Genomic DNA, 27,010 nt, shown 5'->3' with positions numbered 1-27,010 from the left:
ATCATAATTCACCTGAATGCCCTGCACACCCTGCATGCCCCTAAATCGCTGCCGTGTCTCCTTGGCACATCTCTCATCTTTAAGAATCATAGACGGCTCAGGATGGTACCGCCCCTAAGTTTCCTGAAATGAACACAACTAACACTGCAGCATAGGCGGCCGCGGCACCATATATTTCTGCTCTCCTAGCACTAGTTAATAGCGCCATACTGAGAGCAAAGATCAACGTATACGCGACCACCAAACCCAACTTCGTAGTCGGGTCCTTGGCAACGTAAAGACTGATAATGGCAACAACCAACAGGACTGCGGCAGATAGGATACTAATCAAGGCAACTATCTGTGTGATATGCTGTCCCTTGTAGACTGTCGTGCGATCGAGTGGGTCAATGGTTTTGCGGCTCTGGAAGGCCCAGTGATCTTGCAGAAATTTTGAGAGAATGTCCTCATCGGCAGGCTTTCGTAGGGCGACTAGGTCGTCCGCTTCTTTCAGCATATCCTTGGCTCTTCCACTTATAATCGGGACTGCTGGTAGATAGGGGCCTTTCCAGGCGTTTCCCTCAATATAGTCGCGGTAAGTGGAAAGAACGCGATCGCTAGGCCCGCTTAATTCGGCGATTCGAGATTGTCGCAGCAGTGCCTCTTCTGAGTTCCAATATTAGCTCAAAAGGCATCAGCCGGCGTAAAACACTCACCGTATTCTTTGACTTTAGCCGATAGCTCAGCCACCTTCTTTAGTCGTTCCCTCTCTGGCCTTGTCGGATCAGCGGCAAGCTGCGTGAGTGTCTCCCATCGGCGCGATGCCTGACGAGCGTCGAGGTCGGTACTCCTCCGCGCTTCGTCATCAAGCTCCTCTATTTCTTGCTCCAGTTGGATAAGCTGGCTCTGCAAGTGGAGAAGGTTGCGCGCGCTGAGTTGCCTGAACCTGCGGAAGACCAGGGTTTCGCCATCGGGGTCTCGTCCTATCCAGCCAGCGAGCGCGGGGTAACCGTCGCGAGCATTCCCAAGCCCTGTGCTGTCCAGGTTTAGAGCTGCTGCCATAACATTGCTCAGTTACTGATAATATCTAGTGGTGGATATCTGCAAGCAAAGCTTTGCTGCTTTGAAGCTGTGCCAGTGTTGGCTGTCAGCCCTGGAGACGGCCTGCGGGAGACAGCCAGCGGCCACATGTGGCTTTCTTCCCCATCAGCATGCCCGACGTGGCTGTGCTTGGCTGCCTGACGAGTTGCGCGATCTTCAGGGGCCCCGGCTCAAGTATTTCTGACTTCTTTGATAGACCCATCCCAAGTTCGAATAATAAATTTAACCCCACAGAACATCTAAATCACGGTAGGACTCCACCAGCATGGAGGCTGATGAGGACGATCCTCCACGGTGTGTTATTCGTGACCAGGCAAGTCGCATTTCATTCATCTTCTGACATCGTATAGGAGATATTTTGAAAGATCGATTCGTGATGAAAAAACAGAGTCGGAACCACCCACAGTCGATTCAGACCCTCCGTTGGCCTATCCAGCTCATTCAGAAACGAGTGCTCCCTCGATAAGGGCTGTTCAGGATGGCGATCCGGGTCTCTTCAAACAAGAAGAACCTAATCACATCAAAGAAGAGCAATTGATCAACGAAGTTCGAGGAATCTATACCGGGCTGGTGATGGTGGAGAAGAAGTGCATCGAGATCGACAAGCAACAGACGGAATCAAAAGCTGAACTATCAGAGTCACAATGGCAAGCACTGATTTCCTTACATCGCGCACTCTTATACGAGCATCATGATTTCTTCTTGGCTTCGCAATGTCCATCAGCAACCCAAGTGCTAAAACGCCTTGCGAGGAAATACGCGCTGCCTGCACGGATGTGGCGATATGGGATTCATTCATTCCTTGAGCTATTACGACGAAAGCTCCCAGAACCTTTGGATCATATGCTTAACTTTATCTACCTCGCCTATTCGATGATGACATCACTGTTTGAAAGTGTCTCGGAATTCCGGGAAACTTGGATCGAGTGTCTGGGAGATTTAGGACGATATCGCATGGCCGTGGAAGAGACTGATATGAAAGACCGCGAAGTCTGGGCTAGAGTCTCGCGTTATTGGTACAATCAAGATGCAGATCGCAGTCCCAAGGTTGGGAGGATGCAACATCATCTTGCAGTGTTAGCTCGCCCAGACGTTCTCCAACAGCTCTTCTACTACACCAAGGCCCTGGTTTGTAGGCAAAATATGCGACAAGAAACCCACATTTTGCCAGAAGAGCAAATTATGAGGGGCCTTGAATTCTTGGATTCGTCAAGCTCGTCGAAAAACCTGAGATTGACATATCAGAAGAGGGGAACGGACGGCAAGCAAGAATTGGAATTGGAAAGTGCATTTTCCAATGATCGCATCTTCGAAATACCGTGTCAACTCGCAGAGCATTCCACCAACGCGCTTGGGGATTATGGGGCAAAGAAAAACTTCATGAAAGAAGAATATGCTCTTCGCTTGGGGTTGCCGATAAGCCGGAATACCTCCTGCAAAGTCACCATCGGTAGTGGGAAGCAAGTGACGACTGTGGGAACTGTAACTGTACCATTCATGTTCAGCGGCGAAAATGAGGTGCATAACCTTGAATTCCAGCTTCTCCCAAACTGCATCCACAATGTGATCATTGGGAAGCCATTTCTGAAACTCACAAAGACGTTCTCAAACGTCGCCAACTTCTGTCATCGTGTGAAAGAAAGAGTTGCCAAAGGTATCTCGCAGTTCCATCTCTTATACCTTGGGGCATCTACTCCAATGTTCGAGGGGTCCATCAATGGTCGGGTGCAGACTGCTCTGGCTGATTCCGGCTCAAAGGTATTACTCATGGATGAGGCTTATGCACGAAGTATTGGGGTGCACATTCAAACTGGACATGAGCATCAAACGAGGCTGAAATTTGCCGATAATTCGGCCACGGACACGGTCGGTATAGCCTATAATGTCAAATGGCGCTTTGGCCGCGATGGTGAATTTAGCTCACCTTACCCTCTTAACTTTCATATTCTGAAGGACGCCCCCGCGAATGTCGTCTTGAGCGACACTTTCCTCTTTGACACCAAAGCTTTCTCACAATATCATCAGTACTTAACAGATAATGATGACGACCGCGAAGATGAAGACATGCTGACTTATTTTTTTGCGATTGATGTTGATAAGAGAAAGAAGCAAACGCAAAGTAAGATATCCACTGTACCGCAATATCACAGATTTCCTCTCTGACTATTGTTTCCCAGTGAATGCAACCTCCTTCTCTCTTGCTGATTTACGGTATCTGGAACTTGTTCGCCGCGGTGAAGAGGCAGACCGTATCTCTACACTTCCAGGAGCCAAGGGGACCGCTGCGCGAAACATCGAGGACGAGCGATGCGCCGAATGGGACCGGGCATTCACGGCCGTACAGACAAAAAGTCAGCCGCAGAGCCTACAATTGCCTTCTGCAGCCGCTGTTTCGCAAGTGCAATCGACTACATCTTCACATTCAAGCACCTACAGACATCAAGGGTCTAGATCATGTCAAGCACATAAGAGGAGGTTTCTGAAATTCTCGGTTTGGTTGAGGCGCGGGAAAGCGGGTACGAGCTAACAATTGCTCGATGTAGGCTGAATTGGACCTAAAGAAGGCTGACGGAGAGGCTCGGCGTGATGTCCGCATTGTCCGTCCTGTGTGGAATGCTTTCTCGCATGGACCATGTAATCAGGAATACTCAAGCTTGGAGATATGAGTTACGCAGTCCGCGCATCAACGTTAATACGCGGAATACTTGCCACTGGCCCATCCCTGTATAGTGTCACTTCATTAGCCTCTTTTTTGGCCGCATAATATATCCATATATCCATCTTGCTGTCTGTCATAATCAATGATTTCATATATTCTTGACTCATGTCATGATCGACTTTCATTGTATAATTGGATTTAGAGAAACCGAGATAGTGCGGATCACCTTTATAATAAGCTCATAATTTAGCCTAGATATACCTGGAAGTACTAGTGGCGAGACTTGGCCACTACGAATGGAGCACCCTAACCCTAACCCTTCACGCAATTGTATACTAAAAATGGAACCAGAACACGTCTTAGCAGCGAAAATTGACCAATCAGCGGCGAGAATTTGGACCGATTTTGCAGCACGAACCCGGTAAAACTTTGCGGGCAGCTCGCGCAGGGTAGTAACCCCTTCACTCGTTCCTCGTTTCAGCGTAAGGAAGCTGTACTCATCATTGACCTCAGTTTTCTTCGGGGTAAGGGCGATGTGATAGATATATCACGATGTCTCTTGAGCGGTTCTGATCGCAGGCATGGCAGTGGAGTGTTGAATTAATTGACCTGGACCTACTATTCCAGCGGTCAAATCTGGCATAGGCATACGGCACATCGTTCTTTTTTTTCTCACAGCCGAAAACAACAGCGCCATCAGAAAAATCCTGGGTTTGCTCATACTTTTGCTGAGGTGTCCATGCTCGACTCGTGATATCCTGTAAGAAAGAGCACGTGCTCCAACAAGAGAATTGACTTCTATTTCCATGTTGGCATATTTGGAATGGTGTCCCTGTCATGAACCAATGATGTTGGCTAGATATTCTCTATGCCACACCTACAGATCGACTGCCGTGTTGATCATTCAGTGCGTCGATGCTGTGCATAGATGTGGCTAGCCAGTCAAAGCCCTTAGGCAGTTGATTGCAGGGTGATTTATCTGTATTAGCTTTCAACCCAAGAATGGCATCACTAAGCCCTGAATAGAAGAGATAATTAACCTTGCCTAATAATGAGGTCCACGCCAATCCTTCTTTTTTGATATGGCTTCTCTTGAGCTTGCTCTTGGGGAATCCATAATAATGTCCATGAATTTGTACCTGTACATCTTAGATCTATTCGGGCTTCGCGAGGACGTTTTAGAGAGATTGATTAAAAATCTGAGTATTAAGTCCTGTATGGTCAACCGATCTTCTTCAGACCCTTCAATAACACACTGAGCACTGTCACTAAGTGCAGTAAATAATGCCAAAGCACCATTGGACACTTGTATAGCTAGCCATATATTATTCTTTTGATATCTGGTTGGAATCTTTTGGTAATATGCAAGCAGCATCTTATGGAAAATATAAATCAAGGGCATAAGCTAAGCCCTAGACTTGCTGATGTTATAGAGAATGACCTGCTCTATTAGACTGGTTGTCAGGTATTTTTAATAATTTCCTGTAGCATCGAATCACAGTATATTGATTTTTTAATTAAATGTCATGCTAGCTTGTCCTCTAATCTGAAGAGGGGAAGTGGTTGTTGCTGTAAACTGCAAATTTGCCCCCTTCTAATTCTAGGTAGATTGCTTGAGCTTTGTGTCAGACTATCACACAGTGGAACTTGAGCTGCTTATTCCTAAGGGTGTGGTTGCTTTCAGACACTAAGTAAGTAAGGCTTTTTTTAATCTAAGATCCTCTAGCTTTGTCTTTTTTATCCAAATTCCTTTGATTGCTGAGATTTCGTTGATTTTGAATTGAAAGTTATGACTCGCTGTTTCCAAGTGTCAGAGGACTGTCTGATGGTCAATCTCTTCCACAGGAATGAGAGTGGTTGAATATCCTATGAGTACTAGACTATGATCAACCATGATAGGGTACTCAACCCCTGCCATTTGAACCATTAAATGGAATTCTGCCTTCAAAAGATCTCTGAGCTTGATTAGATGTGAGGATCCATTGTAATAATTGCAGTCTCAAAGAGATGGGACTAATAATCTGTTTTTCGCGGTATTGCGGCCAGGGTTAATGCTTGTAGGGCCACATTTTCTCTGTTAATATGGCCAGTTAATGAACAAACTTTTCCTAGCATTGGTTGATGGAATGTCAGGTAAACCCACAATAGTAGATCCCAAAGGTGGCTGAGTGATAGGTGTAATGATACATGGACTTCGCCAGTTTGCACCTTAATCATCATGTCATCATCCTCTACACCCTTGTCAGAACTAATAGTGATGTGCTCTGCTAATCTGTTGCTTACTATATTTGCCACTGCCATCTTCCAGGGATTGTATAATATTTCTGAGAAGCATAGTGCCCGTGTTCCCATATGTTTCTTGAATATATTGCTCACAGGTTGATACGTAACAGTGTTTTTGGACCTTGTCAAAGTAAGTGTATCCAGCAAGAGCTTCTCTTTGTCCGACGCATCGGAAACAATCAGTGGAAGCTGCCAGTTTGATTCAAAAACTTTGGCGCTCTTAGCTTGCTGGTTTTCTGTTTCTTCATTTGAGTCATTCTGTACTGATTCATGGGCATAGGCACGGGCACGTCCGCGGATGGCATACCTTGAAAGTTCGGGTGGCACATGCGTATATGCCTCGTCAGTTTATCCTTCCTTCCAAATGATTTGAGGCATCCATTTTCACCATAGCTATATAACAAAGGGGACACATATGCAGATTTAATATGGTGCACAGAGCGACTTCTCACGTGAAATATCCAACTTATAGGCAGCCCGTCCATTCGCAGTAGAACACCCCAGGTGCTCTATCTGCTGGTACTGCAGCTCTGTCTTGGGGTTCTTTGCTGCCACTCGTTCGTGTTGGGTACCATCTGTCACTAAGAGAATCAGGCAGCTTCAAGTAGTTTTGCCTAGGCGCAGGTTAGATCTTGAATCAAAAGAGAAAAGAAGGAGTTCACCTTTAAATAGGCATTGCAAAATCATGTGGCTGGGTGGAATCTACCTCTTGCGAAATATCGAACACATCATTCGCGACCGGAGGCGGCTTGTTGTACCTAGAAGCCAACCCTTGCGCGTATTCAGTAACGATGTCCGGGAGTTCTCTGCCCAAGAGCCAAGGCCTTCAACGTCATTATGTGTCCCATCGGGAGGAACATCCTGCACCGGGGGCTTTGGTCTCGGAAGTCGGGGGGAATGCAGGTCTGCCATTCGGGACACAGGACGAGAGTCACTGGGAGATCCCGATGGGTGGAATTTGATGAAATCTATTCCAAAGTTGAGGATAAGTGCTATTGAGTTAAGGAGTTTAAGTGATAATCAAAGAACAAATTTTGGACTGCGGGGTCAGCATCGCCAGGCTGTAAGATGTGGCGCAGGTTGTCACAAGTCATCCAACATTACTTATCATTCAACTCCGAGCAGTGAGGCTGTGATGTTGCATGCATGCACATCACGGATTAACTTATAATATAGACAAAACCTTCCAGCGCTACATGACATAATTCAAAAGAGAGAACTTTCAACTGACAAGGCGGATAAATTGTCACCACGTAGGTGATACAGGGTTTACTTGCTTTTCATCTGGCTCCCCTGGAGAACTGCCTCAGCCATACACTGAGGGATGGACAGACAGCAACACTTATATTGTACTTTTACATGAACTTTCACATTATGTAATATTAGGTTTTTGGTGAGTGACTGAAGAGCCATAGCCATGGGTGGGCTGTGCCATTACCAACCACATCTTTCTAGAGCTTACGACAGGTGCCAGTGCGTGCCACCAGTAGGACAAGGTCACTAAGGAGCAGGAAGACATCATGCATCATGGCCATCAGATCACAACCTTTAGGATTTTAAAGAGAGCGTTGCAATAGCATGTATGCTTTCTTATGCCAGACCAAGTCATTAGCCTCTCTAGGCTGGCGGTAGGCCTAGGTAATATCAAAAATTTAATAGTTTTCAGAATTCAATTTCTCCTATCTAGAATTGCATAACCGAACCGCTAAAATCGAATCCGACCCTCACCGAACTCGCAGCGGTGAGGGTTCGGTTCTAAGCCTATAGAATCACACTGGTTTTGGTTTCCCTAGGTTAGAACTGATTCGAGTTCGGTTAAAACCGTCGGTTTTGATTTTTGAGGATTTATTGGATTCGACTAACCAACCCTCACTGTTTTAGATAAAAATTACTAATTTCTAGGATATATCTAATAACTTTAATATCACTAGATAGCCCTAAATCTAGGCTATCTAAATATATAAATATTAATTTAAAATACCTAGTGTTTGCTGAGATATAAGAGAATAATCATTTCTATCATAGGTTAGTATAAAAGTGGTGATGATTTATATATATACATCAACCTTCAACAATCACTATGATCTAATAATGATTTTAACCACCATCTATTCAATCCTATAGATATTGAATTAATATTTTAGATATAGATTATTATAATAATAAATACTATATATTTTATATAAAAATATTAATTTTCTATAAGTATAGTAATAGTATGGTAGATAGTATAGTAGTTAATAATTATTTGAAATTTTAAAACAGCAAAAATTTACTAAATGATAGTGGTTTAACTCGCCCGAAAATCAAACCAAATCTAACCATAGTTAGTTAGTGGGGACCTAGCTAGGCCTATCTAGGCCTAGTAGCGGGTTTTTACGGTTAAACTTGAACCAAATTAGAATAGATTAGGTTTGGTTCTGATTTCTACAATTTGGACTTGAAATCACAGCAGGTTGGTTCTAACTAGTTTTGAACTTGCCTGAACTCAGACCAAATGCAACTCTACTCCTATCTTAGGCCTATGCCTAAGGCCTATCTAGCATGCTTATATAAAATTATTATTTTTATATAAAATATAAAGTAATTATAGTTATTATAATATATATCTATAATATCAATTCAATATCTATAGGGTTGAATGGTTAGTGGTTAAAAATCATTCTTAGATATTATAATTATCAAAGGTTAATGTATATATATATATAAACCATCACCACTTTCATACCAACCCATGACAGAAATGATTATTCTATTATATCTCACCAGCCACTAGATATTTTGAATTAATATTTCATATTTAGATAGACTAGATACTAGGCTATCTAGTGATATTAATATTTCTATGGAAATCCTAGAAATTAGTGATTACTAAGCAAAACGGTTTTTAGTGGTTTAACTGATGCCCCCCTGGATCCGACCCTGACCCGCCCCTAATCCGGTGCGAGTTTGCAATCTAGGAACCGAACCTCACCGCTGCGAGTTCGGTGAGGGTTGGATTCGATTTTAGCGGTTCGGTTATGCAACTCTAAGCGCAGGGCAAGTTTGTATCTAACCTGAGACAAAACTCTGATGCATCATCAGTTGGTCAAGTTGCTTCGGCCGCATTCAGAAATGCTGAGCACACAGACCAGGACGAAGATGGAACAACACAGGACCTCATACTCGGGGATCCAGTGAAGAATAAGCAATGCTTCTCCTCCCGATGTTGCTAGTATGAAGACATTCTACATATGATTGATAGCGCAATGAAGGGTCGTATGATATCAGGGGTTAGGCCGCATAGTGCGCACCTTGGGCGAGAGAGCCTCTCGCAGGAGAGAACCTATACGGAAAGTCAAATGATCTAGAAGGGTCAGTGGTATATTTTATCAACTCTCCTTAAGCACTCGGTGGGCCTCATACACTTGTAATTGGATGGTAGAGAAATGTGTCTGGGGATATCGCGTATAAATACGCTCATATTACCATCCAATATCATGTAGCTCGCAGATCTGAGCACGAATAGTAGGTGTAAGCTCCTTAGATCGCGCCATAGGAAATCTCGTACGCAGGCGTTCAGGTTGGCAAAATGGAAAGCGGTGATTCTAGCGGCAAGGGAGGGGGGTTTTTCCCAAATACTTTGGACCCACACTAGTAGGAAGGTGCCGCTACTCTTAGAATATCTTCTAGGCGGTGAAAGCTCAGTTCTTTATTCGATGGCTGCAGGCGCCAAGTCCCTTGCTTAGTTTACGCCTATTGACCGCCTAAAGTGCAAATTTTGGTCACTTAACAGGAGATCTGTCTCCCAGATTGCCGAATGACTCTCTGTGACTTGTTTCCATTGGCTGTAAGCATATATTTCCAGCCATATATACTATCCATACCTCCGATCACAATCCATCTCTAATGTCAACATCTTAAACCGCGTCTTCCTGACGACAAACACCTCTTGGCGCTCAGGAACAATCCGTTAGAATGAGGAGCGCAAGGCAAATTCGTATCCGACCTGAAACAAAATCCGATGCATCATCAATTGATGAAGTCACTTCAGCTGCATTTGCGAATGCTGAGCACACAGACCACAACGAGCAATCCATTGTCCGCGGCCTCCGCGGAGCGAACCATCTATCTGTCTCTCTAGTTGCAGAAGACGAAGTTACACAGACAATTGTGGGCCATGTCGCTGTCTCGCCTGTCAATATCTCGGATGGTAGTGAGAATTGGTACGGGCTAGGGCCCATCTCCGTATTGCCTGAGTACCAAGGGAACGGCATAGGGTCGATCTTAATAGAACGTGCGATGGCAGATATTCAGACTCGCCATGCGGCTGGGTGTGTTGTATTGGGAAGCCCGAAATACTACACGCGTTTTGGTTTCAAGGCAGAGCCTTCTCTGCAACTACCAGGAGTGGCACCAGAATATTTCATGGCTCTCACATGGCGTAAGCCAACACCTATTGGGACTGTAACATATCACAAAGCTTTCGAGGCGTCAGTATAGCTGGCGTATTGAGTTGGAAACATCGTCGGACCTCAATTCTTCATCGACAGTGAGGAGCCTAGCTATCCGGTAAGTTTGCTACAGACTTGGATATATAATACAGGCGTTATAATGAGTGTAGACCGGTATGAAAGCCGGCATTTCGGGATTGGCTTTTGGCGCGTTCTTCCTCCTCTGCCTGCTGGTCTACTACATCTTTGAGAACCGGCGCCGCGACGCCCTGTATGGTCCGCCGGCGCAGCTGACCGAGGAGGAGCAGGCCCAGGGATTGTCAAACAAGCCCGACCAGGAGATAGAGAGTTTCCGTTACCTTATGTAAATAGTGTTTGACATGACTAACTTTCCTGCGCCGTACCAAAAACCAAGCATGCAACTTTCATGTTATCTCTCCAATTTGTTTCACTTTTCAACCCGTTTCGTTTCAGGGCCACAGCGTGCGCAGCGCGCGTCACCAGTTGTTGACCCTGGCCAGGCATCAGGCCTCCCATAAGGCCTCCCCTAAGGCCTCACGAAAATGCGCTCTCATAGGCTGACGCGACAAGCCTACCATAAGCGAGCCAAAACTCAGCAATGATGATTCGTCTATACAGAATTAAGGTCGGAACTTTTCGGGGTTTCTTCGCATGGAAAGTATTTGCAAGCTGAAGCACTGCGTATGTACCCCTGCAACATTTTTCAGCTCGTCGATCTTCTCCATACCAAGAAGATGGCGGGGGGCCTAACACCCGACATGGCGTGTAGATCAATAACAGCCCAATTTTATATATAGCGAAGAGGTCATGCAAGGAATAAACATATCTTCAAGCCATCGACACAAAAACTTTAGTCTTGGAGGCCATGGTTAAGTTTAGTAGCGTCACTACAGGTGCACGCGCTCTTATCTCACTGGCTGCACTAAGTGCCCAGTCAGTAACAGCCTATGTTCCACTTTGGCAACCTCAGTACAAAAATGAGGCAGCCGCAACTGCGCGTGTCATTCAACTGAAGCATGCAGGTGATGCGACTGGTCACTTGCTAGCTACCTTCGAGCACTGGTACTACAAGCCCAATGATATCACGGTCTCAAATGGAACGGCGAGTAACTTCATCATTCAGGAAAGCAGCGACCAGGGCCGATCATGGAATACATTGGCAACAGTATCTGCTCCAGATGGTCTCCCAAATCTCTTCTATTACCAGCCCTTTTTGTTCGAATTCCCTCAGCAGCTTGGGAAATACCCTGCGGGTACTCTCCTTTTAGTCGGAAATTTACACGACGGAAATAGAACCGACTTCTACTCCTGGCGATCGGCGGATCATGGAAAGACATGGGACAACATAGGTGTCTGGCAAAGGGGACATACTATCACTGGGAAGCCTGGTAACCCCTCTGCCGGCATCTGAGAGCCTTTCTTGTACCTGGATAATCAGGACAACATTGTTGCGGTTTTCTCGGATGAGCGAGACTACGAGAAACACTCACAAAAACTCGTCCATCTCGTCTCCAAAGACGGAGGTGATAACTGGAGTGGTGATAGAGATGGCCGCCCTATTCCCGACGTCGTCAGCTCAGACCAGGTGATCCGGCCTGGAATGGCTACAGTCGCCAAGATGGACAATGGGGAGTATTTCATGAGCTATGAATGGTGTGATGTCAGATACTACAAAACAACTGGCACTTGCCCTGTCCATGGGAAGACATCCAAAGATGGCGTGACGTGGAACCCTAGCGACAATGGAACCTACGTGTCAACACCCGATGGCGTTTTGGGCTGTGGGAGCCCCTATTCCATTTGGGATCCCGTGGGGAAACAGTTGATCGTTTCCAGCTCACGTAAGAGGTGGTTTGATGCATCGGCTACGAAGAATGCTACTGACCCCACACTCGAGAATCACCATGTTGTCCATATCAACAAGAATTATGGAAAGGATGATTGGTACTGGGCCTCGGCCCCTTGGTACGTCCCACTTGCCGATAATTGCAACAGCAACTACAGTCCCGACCTGCTGTCTTTGCCGAATGGAGAAATCCTGTATTCAACGGATACGCCAGCCAAGGGCAAGCAATGTGAAGAGGGCACCCTTGCAGCACCAATCGCAACCTTGCCGTACAACTCGAACTTTTCAAGCGCTGGCGCGGCTAGCTGGATTGATTTCGACCAAATATGGTCCATTTATAAGGATCAATACGTCTTCCCGGCAGTCACCAAGCCAACGATTGCGCTTACAGGCTCTTCTGGGTGGACGAACTATGAGATCAGCGCGGATGTTATCATCACGAGCAAATCTGGCGTTGCGGGTGTCGTGGTGAGGGCATCTAATTCGCCCAACGATTCCCACTTGAGCAGGTATACGGCCGCCATTGACAGTAACAAGGGCGATCTTACTCTGTACCAAGTGGGTGATACTGCGACCACGACCTTGAAGTCGCAGCCAGTCTCTGGGGGTGTCAGAGCAAACCAACAATACCAATTGTCTCTTTCCGTCAAATCGACAAGTCTTGTTGCTACGTTGACTGGAAGTGGAGGTGTGAAAACTACTCTGAGTGTTACAAACAATGGCTTGCTACGGGGTGCTACAGGTCTGTATGGGGGCTACGGCAGTGGTGGATTCAGCAATGTCCAAATCAAGGATTTGTCCTGAGGTGGAATATGTTCATAATAGGCAAATCGCAGCTTATCCGCTATACTCTAGTGGCGACCTGTATTTCTCTGCCCCCCGAGTTATATTATATCCCTAATAGTAGTAGCTATATTCTCTAATTAGCTATAGGCTTTAATTTCCCTCTATTATATTCTTTATAATTAATACTTCTCTTATAAATACTATAGAAGATTTTAATAGATATAGTAGTTACCATATATAGTATAGAGAACTACTCACTATTCCTATAGGACTTTAAGGTAGGATAAGAAGCTATTATTTTCTMTATTAACTACTAATTATAAAGGACTAAAACTTAATTAAGATATATTCATATAGCTAGTTAATTAGTTAGTATTATATAGAGAAGATATATATAGATTATTAATACTAAATTAATATGCTAAAGTTTAGCAGAGTTTCCCCTAAAGTTTCCCCTAAAGTTTAGTAGGCCCTAACATGTTCCTGATTTAGTACTAGGTATATTTTATTAGTAGGGTTTAAGAAGTACAGCATACTTCAATGTCTACTATATATAGGAAGTCCCTTGTTCTTGTGAGACATTTACACTGTTTATTGTACGGGATTGTCTGTCTCCAGACGGTATTTTGGTTTCTGGCCAATCTGTGGTATTTACTCCCTGCTTTGCTTTGGCCAGCACATGCTCAGATTGACGGATCATTGCCTGCATGGAAGGTAAGCTCCTCGATGTTGAGGTTTCCACTGTTTTTAACCTAAAAGCAGTGGCTGTTCATTATCTACGGCCTGATCACTATGATCTGGGCAATCGTATTGCTCATTTTTCTCCCAGATTCCATTTTATCTGCGCGGCTCCTTAGAGAAGACGAACGACAGGCAGCAGAGGAGCGAACACAGACAGTCAGACCGGGACAAAGAACAATGTCATTCAGTGGCGTCAGGCCTGGGAGACTCTCTCGGACTACGGGATCTGGATCCTGCTTATCTTTGAGATAGCTAACAAGTCCCAACGGAGGACTTACAATGGTAAGTCTCTGATGGCTGCATGCGGGTTACTATCAGCGACTCAGTCCTAGTTTGGGGTTCTCGACCCTCCAATGTCTGCCTTTTGCAGATGCCTATGGGCGCAGTCCATGCCATGTTCGCTGTTGGAAGGTTGGTCCCTGCTAAGGCGCTCCTGAAACACACGAACTATACTGACTCTGGATTGATACAGCACTGTCCTTGCAGGTAAACTCCATGATAGTCGTTGTATCTTGGTGGCATGTTGCCCAATCATGGCGTGAGTGTATTGTCTCTGTTATATTCCCGGAAACTATTTAACGGCCTTCTATGCTTAGACTTGTTGGTTGTATGATTATCTACAGATGCGAAAACAAAGGCGCTCGTCTATTTAGAATGCTCATTTTCTCGGCTTGCGCAGCTGGAATCCCAATGACCCTGCTGATTATATCTTCCAATGTGGTAGGATTCACCAAGAAGGACAATATCAGCGCGATGATGTTCATTGCTTATTGCATTAGCAATATTGTTGGTCCATTTCTCTTCTCCGATGAAGCACCGGCGTACGATGTGAGTATGAGGCTAATTTCTTTGTTGCCTGGATGCTGGCATGCATTTAGAGTGGATTTATATTGATCATTATCTGCTTCTCCGTCGCTACAGTGCTTATTCTTGTATTGAGCTTCTGCTGGCGGTGGGAAAATCAACGACGGGGTCAACAGTACGGATCATCCGTTCCTATTACTGCCCATGAAGCAGGAAAGCCTGGTACCATTCCTGTAGCTGTAGAAGACCTGACAGATGTCGATAACCGCAACTTCCGTTACGTATTCTGAAGTGCGTTGCGCCGATTTCACAAGCCCTCGTAAGAGTTACCGTCGGCAAACATGAGCTTCGTAGAGTTACCCCAGGAGTTGGCTTATGAAGGTTCCATTGTACCTACTGTTCCAATTTGATATAGCAGCGTCTTAGATGACGCCTAGTTTACAATTTTCTGCCCTTTTTCATTTCCCGCCCACCACTGAATTTGCCATAACCAACAATAATCGCTCTACATACGTTTGCCACAAACCACAGTGTCTGGACAACTGGGAGGATGTCGTCCATGACAAGAGCATCGCGCCGCTGGACGACTAGCTTCGTTCATCTAGCTAGAATCAGCAAAAGCACTGACTCAGCGCTGGATCGGTGGAGATTGTAGTGCAGCTCTTGAAAACTCATAGCTAAGGCTTAAAGCTCCAAAAAGTATAGTTGCCTAGCCTCATAACCAGAGCCTAATGTTAACATGAGCTGCACGCATCTGTGGAAGAATGAAAGAAGAGACTGTCAACTCACATAATAGTTTTTCGGTAAAGGTCCAGCGCTACTGCTATTATTTTGGTCGCTGCGAAAGAATAGGAGATGTATAAATAAGGCAAGCTGAACAGGGTTATGGGGTACCCCAGTCAACAACAGAAGTTTATGTCTGGTTGAGATTCATCTACAATAATTATATATCCTGCATAATTACTACACTCGGTTTGTCTGCCCCTACGGGACTTCAAGTCAGAAGCGACACAATGAGCGATACTTCATCTCTAGATGTTTCAAGCGATCACCGTGTCAAAGCCTGTTCACGAAACTGAAACGACATGTTAAGGACGTGAGAAAGGAATGGGGACCACTTCTTGCCGCCAAGGAGCGCTGGGAGGATGAATACAACTTCCCTCAAGGCAGATCTGCAAGCCAAGGACCGGCACCAGCGAGTTTGAAGTGAGTCAAAGCACTGCCAAGTCAGAGTTTTCATGTGTGCTCCATATTAACCTCAGTGAAGTACTCGCTAGGTACGCAGGTTCCCGTTATTCAAGATGGACACACTTCTGCACACTCCCAGTTTCCATAGCTGTATATAAACCTGGGCTCCAAATAGAGACCTAGAAGGAAAGGGTTGCGCTCATTCTCACTATCCTAATTCATGTGCGCAGGGGTGAAGGTATTGTATACTGGAAGAGATGTTATGTGAGATGGATCTTGCGGTCATATATGTTTATTGAACCTCATAGAAAATCTCAGGAAGTAAATCAGTCTGAAAATTGAACAATAATTGTTCCACCTCAGACCTGTCCTGCTGAAAGAGAACCACATAACAGTGCCTGTGCGGCTTCATTGGGCTTAGATCGGCACCAGTCTTGGATATATCAAAGTTAGATAATCAAAGAGGTCCAGCGCCAATATCTTTTTAGCTCAGGAATGAGTGGCAAGCCTAAGGAGTTGTTGCTAGCCATTATAACTTTTTCGCGCATATGCTTGGTAGAAGATGCACTTAACTGGAAAGAAGCAGCGGGTCTTTTGTATATTGTATAAGCTAATCTTCCCTTTTTGGCCCTCTCCTTTCAATGGAACCACGAGTTGTTATTACAAAACCCCCCCTTTTTGGTAGTATATCATGTAGAAAGTTCAGCGTTGTTCAGGCCCCGGCATTCGCTGGACACCTCGTCGTCTTTATGCCGGCTTGCAATATTTGAGACTATTAACGAGTACTAGAAGAAGCGCGCCACCGTCATGCGCGTGATTTCTTCGACAGCTATGGCAATGGCTAAGGACGAGAGGCAACCAGCTTTGAGTCTGAGTAGCTCACACGATTTGGTATATGCCGTACTTGGGGAGGTGGTGAACCCAAGCCGGTCTACAGGGCTTGTTTTTTATTAGTAGTTCTATTGTTAAAATACCCTGTGATACCTGTACACAATCTTGCATCTTTGAGACTTCCAAAATGTCATCGACAGCCATGATCAGGGTCACTTCCAGATCCCTGCTGTCTTGATCTCCACGTAATTACTGCGAAATATTGCTGCCTAATTTTCTTGGTTGAAACTGAAATATATACAACCCTCAACTTGACTTACAACCGACTGAATCTATGAACCTACCTTGTTGTGCCAAAGTATACATTCTAAATCTCTCTTTGAATTAACCATGCTCTCCTATACTGGTAGCGGTTCTTATTGTTACGCCTACAGCCTTTACATGGTTCTCCTTGCTTCAGGCTACGAACCGCAGTCACTACCCTCGGCTGGTTTTATTGAGTGTCTTACACTGATGCCCTTCGGTAAACTGTTCATCAATCTTAAAACTGGGCCGCTTTCTTTCTTCAGTAATCCATACATTACACCAGACGAAGGCATTACTCAGGCTCTTAAAACAATGGGCTGGGAGTGCGAGAACCACCGCGGCGGAGATCCGCCTTCAGCACTGTCTTCGCTGCGTGAAGCTGTGGCCCATGGGCCTGTACTCGCTGGCCCTCTAAATATGGGCCACCTCACTTACAACCCCGACTACAAGACGCTAAGCGGAGCGGATCACTTCGTCGCTGTGATGAAAGTGGATGACGACAACGGTACGGTTTTGCTGCACGACCCAGCGGGCTATCCAGCGGTGGTTCTACCAGTGGCGGAATTTGTCGAGGCATGGCGCGGCGAAGGTGTAGAGTACATTGACCAGCCATTTGTGTTCCGTTCCCATTTCCGCCGCGTTGATCATGTCCCCCGCGCAGAGATGGTTGCACGGACGGTTTACATGATTCGCAAGCAGATTGAGGATGAAGTTAAGTTTCCTGATTGCTTCGGTGGGGTTTCGGCGTTGCGATTGACGGCAGAGGCTGTGGCAGCAGCGGTTCCTAGCGTGGTGAACGACCTCGCTCCATTCACATTCCCACTGGCGGCGAGGCGCTACCTAGATGCTAGGGACTTTTTGGCCGAGGCTGGCCTAACCGACGCTGCTGGAATCATGGAGCAACAGGCATTGTTGGCTGGGAAGGCCCAATATCTGGCTGTACATGGAAAGTGGAAGGATGTTATCATGATTCTAGATGGCTTTGCAGAGCTGGAAGATGAGCTAATTAAATGTATTAGAGCAGGGGTATAATGGGGATTTCGTGTTCATCTGGCAGGAGCTGCCTGTGTTCCTCTGGCTTCACCTGAGAATACATTATCACCTGCTGAATTCAAAGAGGCTCTCCACTGAGATAATTGGCTGCGTACAGGAGACTTGAGATCTCACCAGGCTTTCACTGTTATTTGGGAGATGTGCGCCGTCTAGCAAAACCTCGATTTGAACCGCCTAGAAGACCACTGCAATCTATGCCATGTCCAGTGTCTCTGTTGGGGGTAACTCGAGCGCGGACTAGAAATCTATGGTCTGAGAGTCCCAGTCTATAACGTCACCGTCAACAAATTCCGCGTTACACCCCAAACACTATAATGTCTCATCAATAGGAGAGGTGATCATATTAAAAGTAGGGTTGACACGGGGAGTATTACCGAGATTCATCCATCACTACCTCTACTACGAGGAAAGGTATCTGGGTCGGTTACCGTCACTTCAATGCTCGGGGCATCGAACCCCTGTATCTGTTTGGTCACGGCTTGTCATATACTTACTACCTTGGAGTATTCCGACCTCACAGAAACGCCGTCCACGTCATCTTCTCCAGACTCATGGCGCATCTCTGTTTCTGCCAGAGTGCCCAATACTGGCACAGTACCTGCTGCTCATTCCATTCACTTCTACAGTAGTCCACCCCCACCAACAATGGCTTCCCTCACGCCTCCTGATGTCCATCATCCATCTCTAGGACGCGCTGTACCACCTCCAAGAAAAGAGTTGTCACTCCATACATAATTTTTATTCTCTTAAACCACTTCACAAATATAGACTTTGCACGCAGATATGGATCGCCGGAATCCTTCATATCCGAGGGTGGGTGGTGGTAGTTATGGTTATGAAAAGGACTTCCCTGCAGGAGAAGCTCCTCGTCTGTGCTGGAAGCACGATCCCATTCTATCCCTTCCACCTGAGTCTCACAATGCGCTTAAGCTTGTCCACCACCTCCTGCATTGTTGGCCATAGGTAGTTGACCGGGCTTTCAGAGCCAGTGAAGATAAAGATATCGTACACCGCCGCTCCAGTCATGGCGCCCGCCAAGTCTCCTCCCCAGCAGCCACCTATCCACCACCAGTTTTGGAAAGTTTGCGGTCCATAGCCAACCATCAGTGCGACGAGTCTAGTTGCCATGTCTCTCATCGGGTTCATACATGGTCCGGTATTGTAACCTAAAGTGAGACCGATCAATGTAGAGACGAATCCGATGATCAGAGCATTCATACCCGCACCAGGCGGAGAGTTTTGGTCATCCCCGAGGGCAAAGACGATGCAGACAAATGTTGCAATGGAGATAAACTCGCTCCAAAAAGCCGAGGAAACACTGATTTCCCTCTTGGGGATCGTATAGAATGATTGACCGGTCAAGCTTGTCAGACCTGGGTCATTGGTGTGGATGGCATCGTGATAGACCGAATATGCGAGCCCGCCAGCTGTGAGACTGCCAAACAGCTGAGCCAGCATGTAGACCCATACTTTATGCCATGGGAAGCCGCGATACACTGCCAGCACGATGGAAATAATGGGGTTTATGTGTGCACCGCTAACCCCACCTGCCAGGTATATTCCAGCCATTGTTGCGAGGCCATTTGTCCAGCACAGGGTCTCGAAGGTGCCGTAGGACCGATTGAACCTGTAACTGAGGTTCCCGCAAATTGCAAGGAAGACTGTGATTGTTGTCTGGGATGTAGGTCAGTAATGAAGCGCTATACATCCCCTGTATCGGTTCACTCACAGCAAGATACTCAGCGAGTATCTCCGGATATCGTGCTCTAAATTGAGCAAAAGCATTCCTATGCCGGTCATAGCTAGCTTGCCGGTTCTCTGCTTCTTCTTCTTCTTCTTCTTTTCCCTCCTCCTTTTTTCCCTTTTTTCCCTCTTCTGCAGCTTCTTTTTTGTTCTTTGGTCTTATTTTCGGCGATTGAGGTTCATCGGCATCCAATTCGGAGCGTCGCTTCTCGGATGATACCCTATCTAATTTCTCTTCCGCCGCAGCATCTTGCGAACCCAAGCGCGCAGCGTCCCTATGAATCTGAATAAGCTTTAGACCGATCACAAAACTTTCCAGTCCTTTTGACTTTACCTATGTCTGCCTCTCTGGTAACCCTCTCCCTGTCCTTCTCCACGCCCTTCTCCCTTCTCGACATCGGGTTCACGTTTATAGCGTGCCTCGTGTTCTCGCTTGTCATGCCGACTGGCCTGGCCATGCCTCACCGTGTGCGGAAGGGACTCTGCTAGACCAAAAACTGGTGATGACCGAGGCTGACCGTACCAGGGATTGTTACTCGCGTAGTCGCTCGATGCGTAGCCCTTGTACCGCTGATCCGGCCTGAAGTCTTCTGTAGCAGCTGGAGGGTCATCTCTGGGGCGCCGACTTGTGGACCTAAGCGCGGATCTATGCAGATGCGACTGAGAGTGTCCTAAATCATCTGTCATCATGTTAGCAAAGCCAAATGATCGCTTTAGGGAATAATCGACGATGCCACCCTACCTTCTGCTAGTGACATTGTATTGTTTCAAACTCTTGGTGCCTTGGTTTGCTGAGGATGCATTCGCTTTCAAAAGTTGGAAATACTTTGAAAGATCGTGGCAGGTTCAGGTGAATAGAATCGGATCAGAGGTACTCGATGCCTCTCTAAAATATCTGGGGAATTTACTCTGCTGCGTGGCATACGTCAAGAGTGCGTAGCATTGTTATACTTCCTCAAGATCTGGCTGAATTTCAGCCTCCATTGTGAGTTGTATAGATTCTGGAATTTACCTGCGTCACTTCCTAGCTTGATGGCCCCATATTTGATACCTTGTTCCCTTGGCACTTCAGTTTTGACTTTCAGCATATAATGAAACCTGACGCCCTTCCCTTATTTTAATATTCTTCCTCTGGCATTTCCACTTGAACTTTCAGCATATAATAAAACCTAATGCTTGCTTCCCCCTCTTGGACAGAAGATCTCTGAACAAAAGAGTTCGAAGCACGTTGTGAATAAGCGCTTCCAAGTGTATATCAGGTAACGGAGTATAATCTTATCACTTAATAAGAAGGCTTCTCTAACCTTGGGGAAGTTGTATGTCGATGTAAATTTGGTTCTTCAAACCCCACTGTTCATGATAATGGCTGGCTGGAATTCCCTGCCGTCTTTGTGGGGGTGGGGAGTCTGGAGGCGGGGCCGCATTCTCTCTTACGTATGTTGTTTGCGCTAGGTTTTCTTGCTACAGGATGAGATTGGCTGACCCAGTCCGGAAATTCACATCCGACCCACCCAATTCGAAGTTTGGGTTGGATCTAGGTAGGCCTGATCCGACCCACAGTGTCACGTGGCGAGCAGCGCGAGCCTCCGTTGCAGGCCTCGTTTGATAGTTTCTCCGAACTCCATGTATAGGAAACAAACAGCTTTGAGAGAACAAAAGCGATTCGTTCTAATCGTTAGAATACATACATTTTACTTAGTGAACCTATATCATCTCAAAACACCGTAATCATAGCAGTGACTCGCAGCCTAGTTGACGGCCTCTCGCTGGCTAGGAACCCCTGGGCCTTAAGCAGTTAACCTCCGGCTTGTTTACACACATGGACTAAGGCGTCTAAGAATTAATAAGCTTATCTAGCCTAATCTAGGCCTAGATAGGGATATATTTATATATATATAGGTAGAGAATAATTGTATCTACATATATATGAAATAAAATATCAGGTATTAATCTAAAACCGGATTCTATAGGAGACACAAATCAAAAAAGGAAAAAAAAAAAAAAAATTTGTAGTATATACGAATAGTAGACATTTAATTGATTCATGCAAGTTATCTAGGCCTGGCACACAACAAAAGTCTCTGAAAACTTGTTAAATGCTTCTGCACACTTCTCTCGATAGCGCGGTATTCCACCAAAATAGTAGACTGAGCAATTCTACCTTTTTGCCTGGGATATTAGCACCCATGTACCACGACTTCGCCTTCGGATAGCGTCATATTAGCGATGAATTCCATCTCCGCCTTCCATGCCTGAGCCCCCTCGGGACTCGGGTCGATATATTCGATTTTCTCTCCCTTCAATTTTTCAAATGTAATGTCCCGAATAAAGTCGGCTTGGAACTCAATGCCCACCGGGCCGTTCGAGAATGGGCTCGGAGCATGGACAGAGTACGGCAGGAACATATTGGGAAAGCCTGGCACCATGAGGCCCTGGAAGGTCAAGACTCCGTCTCGCCAGCGCTCACTCAGTTTCACGCCGTTCACGTCTTGAATGCCCATTTTGGCCAGGCCGCCAGTCGTCGCGTCAAAGCCTGTTGCAAGAGCGATGATGTCCACCTCGAATACCTTGCCATCGTCGGTCATGATACCTTGCGGTGTCCGCTGCACAATGGGATGCTCCTTTGTATTGACGAGGTGGACATTGGCCTTATTGAACTGCTCATAGTAGTCCTGTTCTAGCGAGGGAGGCTTGGTCCCAAATGGATGTGGTGGCTCTAGAGGTTCCAACAAGTCGCGTTTGACCGGGTCGTGGATGCGCTCGCGGGTTCGCTTGGCCCAGTAGTCATACGCCGCGCGGTTCCCTTCCGGGTTCAAAAGAGATCGGCCGTCTCGTCTCTCATCCGCTCTTGGCTGCGTTTGTCAAGCTTCTGCTGGCGCATGGGCAGGGCGAGACTCGGGGTTCGCTGGAATACAAAGGTCTCCGTGGCCTCCTTGGCCCATTCCTGGGTAATTTGTAGCCCCGTCGATCCGGAGCCAATGACCGCGACGCGCTTCCCTCTAACATCGACAGGCTCCTGCGGCCAGGTCGAGGTATGGTGAATGATGCCCTGGAAATCCTCCAGACCTTTCCAGTCGGGGATGTACTGCTGGGTCGTGAAGCCGATTGCCGGAATAAAGTACTTTGCGACCGCCCTGATGCCGTTCTCGGTCTGCACCGTCCACTTTCCATCGCTGGATTGAAATGGTCCGCAGGCAGTGATCCGCGCGTTGAAAATGCAGTCTTTCCTCACCGAAAGCACTTCGTCGACGTGGCGGAAATAAGCGCCCAACTCTTTCTGCTCTGGATCTGACCAAGTCCAGTTCTTCCAGACTTCCTCTATCCCAAATGCATATACCGGGGCGGGGCAATCCACGCGAGCCCCGGGGTAGGTATTCCAATACCAAGTCCAACCTACATCGGGGCCGGCTCCAAGGATTTTGGAGTTTAATTTTAATCCGTCCCTGAGCCTATGAAGAATATAGATGCCGGAGAACCCCGCTCCCGCAATGACTGCATCTAGCTCTATTGGTTGGTCTTGCAAAGTGGACGACATTATGAGAAAAGGATGAATGTGGACCCACGCAACTTCGGATTCACAGGCTGAAGAGGATAATTTTCACAGCTGCACACTCAGTGAGAGTGACTGCAGGATATATGTTAAAGAAGGTAAGAGAAAGAATTAGAGAAGCTTCACTGACTGTGAATTTTTCAGACTTCGTCAGACTGCCTCGGCTGTGCAAGGGTCCATCGACTAACCTGAACACATGAATAACCATGCATCATGCAGGACGTAGATAAATCTTTTGACTAGCAGAATATTATGTCTTCGTCAGAGTGGTTGAAAACTTGGTTATGGAACACTGTACAGTGGCGATCCTCTATGTATCTGAACCTAAGTACTTTCCCAACATTCTGCCAGATTTTCTGCCACGCTTCAAACCTCCAATTTCCGTTGAGCTCTGACTGATATTTCTTGTACCATTCTTCGTCGCTTATAATCTCTTCTGCTCTACGCGGCATTGTAGTTAATGCAAATCTATGTCCAGATCAATGCTAAGCGTCCGGCAGTCGTAGAGGGAAGTAGGCTGTGTGGATAAGGCGGTCAGGAAGCAGAGATACTAGGGTACAAATACTTGTGGTCAGTCACTGTACTTATCTAATTATACGCAGCGTATATACAAAAGAAATAGGGCATATTCGATATAGCTGCTCGGAGAGTTAGATCGGTTTTCCTGCTATTCATTGGACGCCTTAGGCCTCCAGTCCACTGCAGATCTACCCCCTCTCGGATGAAATCGGGCAGAACCCCCCTCACATAAATGAAAAAAACTGCAGCGTCAAGTATACGATTTTCCCTACGTGCCTAGAAAGGATATTATCCCTGGTACGCTGTTCATATCTCGTTGAAATGGTCAAAGTTGCGGTTGCAGGTGGCACCAGCAGTAAGTTCTAATAAGTACCTAATCATGGATTCTTTTGCAGCATCACTTAAAGCGTTAGTAGGCGTTGCACGTGAGGTCATAGAGGTCCTTGTTTCTCAAAAGCATGATATTATAGTTCTGTCCAGGAATGAATGGGTACAGTTTTTCTGCTTCAGTAGCTTAGGCTTTTAACTGACCAAGCTCACGAGGTTACACCAGGCGTAGACTGGGCACAGGAGGACTACAACAACCCAAAAGAATGGGAAGAAACCCTTCGTGGAGTCCATACTCTGCTGTCATTTGTCGTTATACAAGATGACCCAAGAAGCATGGCACAAAAAAATCTCATCGATGCTGCCGTGCGAGCCGGTGTAAAACGATTTGCTCCCAGCGAATGGGCTACGTCAGTTATTCAACCTCCGATATTGCGTGCAGTATTTGACCCTGCTCAGATCTAGTTTGGAATATATGCGCTGGTATGCTTAGAAGGAAGAAACTCGGCGATATCTCGAAGAGCAGAACAGGCAGCAGACTGTAAGCGCCCATAACAGGAAGACGCGCACACATCTTAATTATAATCAACAGGTTCTCGAGTACACACTATTCCAGCCAGGTTTATTTATAAACTATCTCACGACCCCCTTCAAGTCTGCAGCCCACCTTCATCAGACGGAACTTCCATTCGATTTTAACAACCGCCGAGCCATTGTGCCAGAGAACTATGACCAAATCTATGTCACGCTCACGAAAGTGCAGGATCTTGCACAAGTCGTTGCTAGAGCTATTAGCTTTGAGGGCAAGTGGCCTGTGGTTGGGGGCGTCAAAGGCACTGATATATCCCTGAAGCAACTAATCTCCGTTGGGGAGAAAGTCCGCGGTATGAGTCCAGACGATTCCTATGACAGAGGCAACTAACACCAGAATCAGGTGGTCAGCCTTTCCAAATTGAGACTGTGAAGCCACGGGATTTGGAGAGTGGGGCATGGTCAGCGTCGTGGACGCCGAGATTCAGCCACCCTGCAATACCTCCTGAACTAGTGAGCGATACGCTCTCTAAAACGGTGGTTTCAGGTATCTTGCTAGGGATCTCTGGTGGATGCTTCAAGGCCTCAGATGAATGGAACCAGCTACTGCATGACTATGAGTTTACTACGGCCGAGGACTTTTTGACCGAGGCCTGGACTGGGAAACCTTAGGCTTTGAAAGCGGTCCACTGGAGTTAATACTAAAGGCTTGGAAGCCTTAGTAAGACTTGATTGTTTCGTACAAGACGTAGCTTGGTTTGAATCTGTCATGCTGTTTATGGTTAGCCCAGAAGTTCCGAATATGCCACTCTACTAAATAATATTTGGTGTTCGATAACTTTCTCGCTGGCAGCGACGGCTGCGCCTATCCTTCCAGCCCTCTTCTTGAGGCAATGTATGCTGTAGAATGACCCCCTCTCTATGTTCCTGAGGCATGATGGCAGTGGGCGTTGTGCTTAGCGATTGGCCAGATCTAGCGATACTCGACAATTGCAACCCTGGTGTACGGTCAACCTCAGCTACACTGACAGCATTGCGTTGCAAGCTTGATTCAACTTAATAAATACAGGGATCTTCCATTGCTTATATGTCTAGGAATCGCTGCTTTACAGTGGCTTGGATTATAGTGGGCCTTAGGCACCCCAGATGAAGCAAATGCTGTCCTGTAATGGGCTCAGTGATGGGAAACCTTGATCATCTCAGCTGAAGCGGGCTTCAAAAGAAGAAATGATAGACTCAGAAGCTACMGCGGAATGTCCAGGGTGGTGATTCACTCGGCTGGCCTGAAGTGGCCGGAGCTTCTATTTGAATCATCTATAAATTCTGTTTTTTGTCCATCGAGCAGCTTTCTTGACAACTTGAATCACTCATTGACTATCGATAACCAAGAACAAAGCGCCATCAGGTACTATTCCAGAAGCAATTCAAAGATGCGTTTGACTTCTGCAATATCGCTCGTGATGCCCATGGCCATACTCGGAATATCGACCATTCAAGGGGCAGCGGCGAAGTGCTCAGATGGGCTTGTGAACGTTGTCTTTAACACCGGTTACGGTGGCTATACAAACAGCGATGGGAGAAGATCCATTCCGCTTCCAATTGGCTTACGTTCGATTTTGGACTCGAGGACAAGCAAATCCCAATGCTAGGCAACAACAATACGTCTATTCAGCACGCTATTGACGTGGTTAACGGCCCAAATCCGCCAGATTTCATGCTCACATTCAACAAGCCCGACAACCTTTATGGCTCGAATCCGAGAAAAGTCATATTGCAACCTGAAGAAGCCGCCAATCTTATTAAACCATTGTTGCACAAACGCGGAAACCATACAAAATTCATCGCACCCGTGCCGGCCTTCGGAAAGCTCACCTGGCTTCCTGAGTTCTATGGTAACTGCAGTTGCCAAGACTTCTTCTCAGCATACAACATCCATATCTATAACAAAACCGTCGAAGAAGCCAAAGATCGAATCAACGCTTTCCACCAGAAGTGGAACGACAAGCCTTTGTGGATTACCGAGATCGCACCGGGGCCACACGGGAGCATGTCCGAATCCCATTCCCTGCGACCACACCACCAAGTTCATGCAAAAAATCTACGCCTGGGGGCAGAAAACTGAATGGATCCTCAAGATATTTTGGAACTCGGCCAATGAGATCAACTGTACTGACCCGAACGTGGCTGCCTCGTTCCTGCTTGATTTTAAGAATAACTCGACGCCACTCTCGGATCCTTTCAATAAGTTGACTTGTTCCTGAAGTTACCTGCATCTGCCTATGCTGGGCGGCAGCTAAAGCCAGGCTATG

At 46.4% G+C, this 27,010-nt stretch overlaps 9 protein-coding genes across 9 annotated transcripts; 6 read left to right on the top strand and 3 right to left on the bottom strand.

The window, feature by feature from the left end:
* Nucleotides 1-97: 97 nt before the first annotated feature.
* Nucleotides 98-1,041, bottom strand: Asppvi_008452 (uncharacterized protein; the record flags this gene model as incomplete). Its single annotated transcript, XM_043304321.1, has 2 exons — nucleotides 98-645; nucleotides 696-1,041. The coding sequence occupies 2 exons, from the start codon at nucleotides 1,039-1,041 to the stop codon at nucleotides 98-100; spliced, it is 894 nt and encodes a 297-aa protein (XP_043160256.1).
* Nucleotides 1,042-1,345: 304 nt separating this feature from the next.
* On the top strand, nucleotides 1,346-3,746 carry Asppvi_008451 (retropepsin-like aspartic protease; the record flags this gene model as incomplete). The annotated part of the gene is made up of 4 exons (XM_043304320.1): nucleotides 1,346-1,374; nucleotides 1,431-3,199; nucleotides 3,258-3,478; nucleotides 3,624-3,746. The coding sequence occupies 4 exons, from the start codon at nucleotides 1,346-1,348 to the stop codon at nucleotides 3,744-3,746; spliced, it is 2,142 nt and encodes a 713-aa protein (XP_043160255.1).
* A 6,233-nt stretch (nucleotides 3,747-9,979) lies between these two features.
* On the top strand, nucleotides 9,980-10,823 carry Asppvi_008450 (GNAT family N-acetyltransferase; the record flags this gene model as incomplete). Its single annotated transcript, XM_043304319.1, has 3 exons — nucleotides 9,980-10,494; nucleotides 10,555-10,573; nucleotides 10,626-10,823. The coding sequence occupies 3 exons, from the start codon at nucleotides 9,980-9,982 to the stop codon at nucleotides 10,821-10,823; spliced, it is 732 nt and encodes a 243-aa protein (XP_043160254.1).
* A 518-nt stretch (nucleotides 10,824-11,341) lies between these two features.
* Nucleotides 11,342-13,126, top strand: Asppvi_008449 (uncharacterized protein; the record flags this gene model as incomplete). Its single annotated transcript, XM_043304318.1, has 2 exons — nucleotides 11,342-11,864; nucleotides 11,889-13,126. 2 exons carry the CDS (start codon nucleotides 11,342-11,344, stop codon nucleotides 13,124-13,126), a joined length of 1,761 nt encoding a protein of 586 aa, XP_043160253.1.
* A 3,936-nt stretch (nucleotides 13,127-17,062) lies between these two features.
* Nucleotides 17,063-18,010, top strand: Asppvi_008448 (uncharacterized protein; the record flags this gene model as incomplete). Its single annotated transcript, XM_043304317.1, has 1 exon — nucleotides 17,063-18,010. The coding sequence occupies one exon, from the start codon at nucleotides 17,063-17,065 to the stop codon at nucleotides 18,008-18,010; it is 948 nt and encodes a 315-aa protein (XP_043160252.1).
* A 915-nt stretch (nucleotides 18,011-18,925) lies between these two features.
* On the bottom strand, nucleotides 18,926-20,532 carry Asppvi_008447 (MIP/aquaporin family protein; the record flags this gene model as incomplete). The annotated part of the gene is made up of 4 exons (XM_043304316.1): nucleotides 18,926-19,705; nucleotides 19,761-20,049; nucleotides 20,109-20,454; nucleotides 20,517-20,532. The coding sequence occupies 4 exons, from the start codon at nucleotides 20,530-20,532 to the stop codon at nucleotides 18,926-18,928; spliced, it is 1,431 nt and encodes a 476-aa protein (XP_043160251.1).
* Nucleotides 20,533-21,951: 1,419 nt separating this feature from the next.
* Nucleotides 21,952-23,309, bottom strand: Asppvi_008446 (flavin-containing monooxygenase; the record flags this gene model as incomplete). Its single annotated transcript, XM_043304315.1, has 2 exons — nucleotides 21,952-22,626; nucleotides 22,689-23,309. 2 exons carry the CDS (start codon nucleotides 23,307-23,309, stop codon nucleotides 21,952-21,954), a joined length of 1,296 nt encoding a protein of 431 aa, XP_043160250.1.
* Nucleotides 23,310-24,164: 855 nt separating this feature from the next.
* On the top strand, nucleotides 24,165-25,373 carry Asppvi_008445 (uncharacterized protein; the record flags this gene model as incomplete). The annotated part of the gene is made up of 5 exons (XM_043304314.1): nucleotides 24,165-24,198; nucleotides 24,379-24,611; nucleotides 24,664-24,711; nucleotides 24,763-25,054; nucleotides 25,105-25,373. The coding sequence occupies 5 exons, from the start codon at nucleotides 24,165-24,167 to the stop codon at nucleotides 25,371-25,373; spliced, it is 876 nt and encodes a 291-aa protein (XP_043160249.1).
* Nucleotides 25,374-26,343: 970 nt separating this feature from the next.
* Asppvi_008444 (uncharacterized protein) lies at nucleotides 26,344-26,823 on the top strand (the record flags this gene model as incomplete). The annotated part of the gene is made up of 1 exon (XM_043304313.1): nucleotides 26,344-26,823. One exon carries the CDS (start codon nucleotides 26,344-26,346, stop codon nucleotides 26,821-26,823), a length of 480 nt encoding a protein of 159 aa, XP_043160248.1.
* Between the last annotated feature and the right edge of the window lie 187 nt (nucleotides 26,824-27,010).

Source organism: Aspergillus pseudoviridinutans, assembly GCF_018340605.1.
Source record: "Aspergillus pseudoviridinutans IFM 55266 DNA, scaffold_5, whole genome shotgun sequence".
Classification (NCBI taxonomy): domain Eukaryota; kingdom Fungi; phylum Ascomycota; class Eurotiomycetes; order Eurotiales; family Aspergillaceae; genus Aspergillus; species Aspergillus pseudoviridinutans.
The sequence above is the reverse complement of the archived record's forward strand: the minus strand, read 5'-3'. Positions and strand labels throughout refer to the sequence as shown.